This window comes from Poecilia reticulata, chromosome 8, assembly GCF_904066995.2.
Source record: "Poecilia reticulata chromosome 8, P_reticulata-male-v2, whole genome shotgun sequence".
NCBI classification, from domain to species: Eukaryota; Metazoa; Chordata; class Actinopteri; order Cyprinodontiformes; family Poeciliidae; genus Poecilia; species Poecilia reticulata.
In genome coordinates, this window is record NC_088837.1 from 13185686 (window position 1) to 13191685 (window position 6000).

Sequence of the window (6000 nt, forward strand, 5' to 3'; positions counted from 1 at the left end):
GGAACCAGACGGGTGGGGGGGGGGGGGGGGTGTTGTTTCTATGTGTGCATTATTGACCGCAACCCCTGTGGCTCCATCCATCCACGCGGCTGTCGGGGCTCTAAATGTGGGTGTGTGAACCTCTACTGACGTGTGCAATGCTTGCTTAAATACCTAAATTGTTCATCTCAGGAGCATGTTACGAAGGTGTACGTCCCCTCAGCTCACCCATTTTGTGTGTTCCTGTTCGCTGTTGCTGTTGGAAGTGTCAGCATGTGTGTGACATGGCTTACCCTTGTGAAACTTCATGCCAGAGAGGTACAGTGTGAGGATTAGAAGGCCTGCCACGTCTGCAGAGCCAGCAGAGGGAGCGGAGTGAGGCCCTTTTTAATCCTGCTGAGTGCACCAGCCATATCTGCCTGCCCGCTCTGCAACTCATCCACTCACTTGCGCCCCATCTCTCGTTCCTCTTACTTTCTGTGCAATTCTTTCTTTTGCATTTTCATCGTTTACTGGCTTTTGCCGTCTCCGTGGGGTTCAAGGGTGTTGTGCGTCTGTTTGATTCATTTCTCTTGTTTAGCTGCGACGCAAGCTTATCTTCCTCTTTGCCTTTTCTCCTGCTGCCTGTAGGCTGCACATTCCACGAGGATGATTTTTCCATCAAATGCCCAAAACATGAGGTAAGAAAAGAAAACTGTTACTAGTAAAGTGTATGCATATTAATCATTAGTGTTTGTTGCTGATATTTTACAAGGCTTGAAGATCTTTCAGTCTTTGAAAGTCGACGCTTCGCAGCATCGTGTTGTAGATTATGTTACAGTGCTCTGCAAAAGTATTCATACATCCTAAAATTTTAGATACATTGTCACAACCGCAGTGTATTTCAATGATATTCAAAAGGTACTGCGTAATTATTTGTTGGAAGGGAAATGATAAATGGATTTCAGCATTGGTTCACAAAAAGAAAGATCTGAAAGGTTTGTTATGTATTTTTATTAACCCCCTTTCACTCTGATACCCCAAAATAATATTCGCTGCATGGAAAGAGTCCATGTATGATTCAAGTCTGAATGAATATTGTGGAAGTTTCACTTTCTTTGTTTTATTTTTAGAAGACATACGTGAACAAGCAGAGCTCATGATTTAACTTTTCTTCTCATGATTCCCTTCCTGTCCTACTTTTACTTTTCTAAAAGGAAAAGTGTATACTTGTGCACATCCAAAATGTGAATCGACTGGATATACCGCATGTCACACGCAGTGCAGTTTACGCAGCTCATCCTGCCCCTGTTATTGTCGTTCAACTACAAAGGACAGATTCATCGTTATCATCCCAGACTCACTAATTGTTAAACATTTCCAGCACCCTCAGACCTCCACAATTACAACGGCTCCCTGCTTTTCTGGTGAACATTAACAGTCTGCACCACACCTGCTTTTCCTGTGGGACAGACACCATCTGCTGGTGATGAATGGACAGTGCAGCACAGCGTGGAAGGTCAAATGCGAGTGGGGTTGGGAGAAGGGGGTGGGGGGGTTGGTAGAGAGAGGCAGAGATGCTGACATTCAGCAGAGAGCAGCAGTGCATTGAGGCAGCGGTGGCACCAGGCTCACATCCTCCCTCCCTCCCTCCCTTCTCTGCATCTGCATTTTCTCTTCCTCCCTCCCTCCTTTGCTCCCTTTTCCTTTCCTGCTCTCCTCTGTGCAGACTGGCAGGGATGAAAAGCTGGCAGCTGATCAAAACACCCCACCCACCATCGCTGCCTGTTATCCTCCCCACATGCTCTCTCCACCATTACTCTCTACTTCTTCCTCTCATTATTTCTCCTTCCTCCTTCTTTTTTCCTGTTAGCCTCATTCCGCTTCTTTGCTCCCCCGCTGCTCCGTCTCTCCCAGCGTCTCAATCCGTTCACCTTCTGATATCCTATAAGCTCCCCGATTTGTTCCCCCCCCTTCCATCCTCGCTTCTCCCTTCCTCAATCAGCCCCTTTCTCACCCGCTTCCTTTCTCATCCTCTCCCTCTCTCTCTCTCTCTCTCTCTCTCCTTCTCCTTCTCCCTGCGCCTCCCCCTTCACCTCCACTCCCACGTCTGAACGGCAGAGACGAAGTGTGAGAAACAGAGAGAAAATGAGAGCAAGTCAGAGAGAGAGAGAGAGAGATTGTTGTTAGCTGCGCTGAGGCAGAGCTGTCATCAGGCTGAGGGATCTGAGAGGCTGCACGTCTGCGCCGAGCCAATTTAAGCTGAGCGGCCCAATCAAAGGGAAGAGGAGACACGGATAAACATGCAAGCACCCCACCCATGGGCTGCCACGTCAGAGGGCTCGCTTTATCCCTGCGTTCTCACTTTAAGGCGGGATAAAATTCACCTAAACGTAACGCGTTAATAGCGCATCAGCACGGGATGATTAGCAGGTTAGCTGTAAGCTCGCGTATATCCACTTGGGTGCAAAAATAAAACTAAGGAACGGGAAGAAACGCAGACAGTTTCACACTGAGGCTGATCTGGAATAGAAAGAGCCGAATCAGGACAGTTGTATCAGAGAGCGGCAGACTGGAAGACGTCGAGATGGTGCAAGAAAGGAAAGGCTGCAAAAGAGGAGAGCCTTCCTGTGACGGCGAGGTGGAGAGACTATAGGTATAAAAAAGAAAGAAAGAAAGAAAGTCATGTGTTACTCCAGAGACCAGAAAGCAGAAAGAGACAGAGAGAGAACAGGAAGGCCATGAGGATGGGCAGGTGGCAGGCTGAAGCCACAAGGAGGAAAATAAATGGAGGACACACTGCCTTTCAAATGCAGTAATCCTTCTTGATTGCTGATTGCACGCGTTGTCACATTTCGGCCACAAACTTCAGATCACCGCAAAGTAGTGAACTGGAAGGAAATGATTGTTTCCTGTGTGTAATCTGGTGTTCTACAAAAGTCCCAGATGTTTGACAGGAGAACATTAGCAAACAAACGGCATCATGAAGAGCCAGTAGCACAGCAGACAGGTCAGAGGTAACATCATGGAGCAATTTAAAAATGTCCCAGTCTTTCAAGCGCCAGATGCAAAAACGAACCAACGATAACTAAACGGACAGGCTGGAGAAGAGGATATTTTATCAGAGAAGCAGCAGAGGCCCATGATAACTCTGGAGAAGGTTCAAACATTCACAACTAAGTAGCAAAAAAGAAATCCTTGCTCAAAGAAAACAATAGGAAGTCTATTTTTTTTTACAGTTTGCAGTAGAACTTATAGGAGACATCTCAAACATGGGATAAAAGCTCCTACACTTGGGTGAGACCAAAATTTTATGTTTTGCTTTAAAGTACACCCAAAAAGCAGTTTGTGGCAGAAAACTACTGTGCAGTAAGACATGGGAGTCACAGTAGCATGCTGTAGGGATGCTTTTCTTTAGCAGAACTAGGAAATCATGGGAATTTGGTAGGAGGGCGGATGCAACTAAATACAGAATGATCCTAGAACAGAATCTGGAAGAGACTATAAGGATTTGATTCTGGATGGAGGCCTTTCAGCAGGCTAACATGAAATACTGCCACAGTGTTAAGATGTGTCAAATTTGAATCTAGCTGAAAATGACCAATAAATGCGTATTTAAATATAATTGATATGCACAGATACTCAGAGTGACTGGGAGTTATTTTGCAAAAAAAAAAGGAATGAGCAGAAAATCAAGTTTTTCAGATGTGCAAACCTTTTAGAGATGTAGCTCAAAAGACTTAAAGCTGCCTGGAGCCAAACATTTTTTCAGGGCATCGAATACAAACTCATGCAACCCATTTCAAATTTCTATTTGTTGCAAAACCTGAAATTTGTGATGTGTTTTTTTTTTCCCTTCATCATTATGCAGCACTTTCTTTGTATTGGCTGATAAAAACGTAGGAAAATACACAGAAACTTGTGGTTGCAGCACAACAAAAACAAGAAGAGGCTCAAGCGGTGTGAAAACTTTTGCGAGACACTGTTAAGTGCATCCCTGGCTCTTACATGGTTTTCTTTTTGCAGCCAAGCTGGTCAGCTGAATTCATCTCCTCTTTCATGCAGCAGCCTCGCTTTGATGTTTTCTGCACATTTCTGCAGAAAAAGCTTCAACTCTCACGGCTCAGAGTGGCCTGGAGGCTCTCTCCACCTGCATCACAGCTGCCTGAAGCTTTTTCTGGTTCAAACCAAAGGAAAAAAAGAAAAAAAGGGGGTGGGGGCTCATAAGACAGGATGAAGAGAGTCGCTCTGAACGTCTCTAAATTTCTCCTTTCTTCCTTAACAGGATCTGTAAGATATCCCCGCATTCCACCTTCACTTCCAAAATCATCACTCTGCCACTTATCCTGCAAGCCAAAAAATAAATAAAAATAAATAAAATAAATGACAGTAGACGAGCACGACGGCGAGAGGCTGCGTCGAGGTGTGGAGCCAAGGAGCCGCTTATTCCCTGGAGAGCCGAACAGCTGCTTGCTGAAAAACGGTCCCTTGCAGCGAGGCAGGGGGTGGGTGACGCCGTCTATCAAGGGGAGGGGGACGTGCTTTTTGTCTGGACCCCAGCGGAAACTATTTGAAATGCAGAGCGAGGAACATTCGTGTGTGTGAGTGTGTGCTTTCTGTTTTCGGATGGGCTCAAGAGAACCGAACAGAAACGTCCAGCAGGATCCCACAGCAGTGTTCTTTCTCCCTGTGCGTATGTGATTACGCATTCCACAGCCACACCCTCGCCATGTGTTTGTGTGTGAGCGCATCTTCAATTCAAGATCTCGTCTGTCTTGGTGGGGGTGATATATATATATATATATATATATATATATATATATATATATATATATATATATATATATATATAAAAAAGAAAAGGGAAAAAAAAAAAAACACTGTACCAAGTGTCAAACATGGTGGCGGTAGCATCATGATGTTGGGCTGTTTTGCTAAACAGCCCAATACACAAAAATACAGCAACCAACCAATGGATGTACCATCTCAATGTAAGCATTTGTGTTTGGAACACGAGACGAAACTAAAAAAATAAAATAAAATAAACGAGGAAACTGTAAATTATGTGCTTTACAGGTTCTAAAGGAAAAAAAAAATTGTATTTTAATATAATGCTCTTATCTTTAAAGGTGTATATTGATGTGCATTATGACTAGGCAACATCATTGCATCACCCTTGTTATATGTCAGACTTTGTGTTACTCAGAAATGAAAATATATAGATATATATGTAAAAAAAACAAAACAACAAAAAAAAAATCCCATTAAATTTGTTGAGTTTAATTCAACTGTGTGCACATTCAGTATGTCCAGCAGACATCCTCATCGTGCCGGATCAGACGAGGGCTTGGATTACGGGAGCGGGAGTTCGGTCTCATGTCACTTCATCATATCAATGTACAGCTCAGAAATATCCAATGATGTGTAATTACTCCACAGCCACGCAAAGCGACGCTCCACCTGTCTGTGTATCGAAAATGTAGCCTACTCTTCTCTCTGCCGGGCAATATAACGCTGCGCCGCGCAGGGAGGCCGTTAACGTTCTAGTCACATCAGAAAGAGACATATTTAAGTATTAAAAGCAGAAAAGAAAAGTGCAAAAACGCCACACCAAAACATTCTCTTTTCGAAGCTCATTATTTAATGGTGTACAGAAGTATTTGATGCTGTTTAAATGTAAGATGTGATGTACTAATATAATTGTGTATAGTATTTCCTAGAGATGTTTATTTTCTATAAAATGGAATATGTTATTGCTTATAAAACGTTATTAAAAGAATCCGTTGATGATACAAAAAAAAAAAAAAAAAGATAATCCCCCTTCCCCGTTTTTTGGAATGTCACTTGTCTTAAGTGGGAGCATGCCGTTTTATTGATTTTCATGTCTGTTTGTTTTGGACTCGATGACACTACAGCATCACTTTGTTTGAAATGTTTTTTGTAACGCCAATGTTAAATATACCAGCACCTTTCAATGCTGCTACGACCAACGCCTGGTGTTTTTGTCTTCCCTCGACTCGCACACTTTGACACACTGAAGAA

At 43.5% G+C, this 6000-nt stretch overlaps 1 protein-coding gene across 4 annotated transcripts in view; it reads left to right on the plus strand.

The window, feature by feature from the left end:
• rai1 (retinoic acid induced 1) overlaps positions 1–5773 on the plus strand; it is a 67479-nt gene extending 61706 nt beyond the window's left edge. For 3 of the 4 annotated variants that reach the window (XM_081609950.1, XM_081609949.1, XM_081609951.1), the window contains 2 exons: positions 610–659; positions 3985–5773. In XM_081609950.1, the coding sequence (XP_081466076.1) occupies positions 610–659; positions 3985–4185 (251 nt within the window). In that variant the 3' untranslated portion in view covers positions 4186–5773. The remainder of the gene's footprint in view (positions 1–609; positions 660–3984) is intronic. The other variant, XM_017306187.2, reaches the window with a different exon arrangement.
• Positions 5774–6000: the final 227 nt, after the last annotated feature.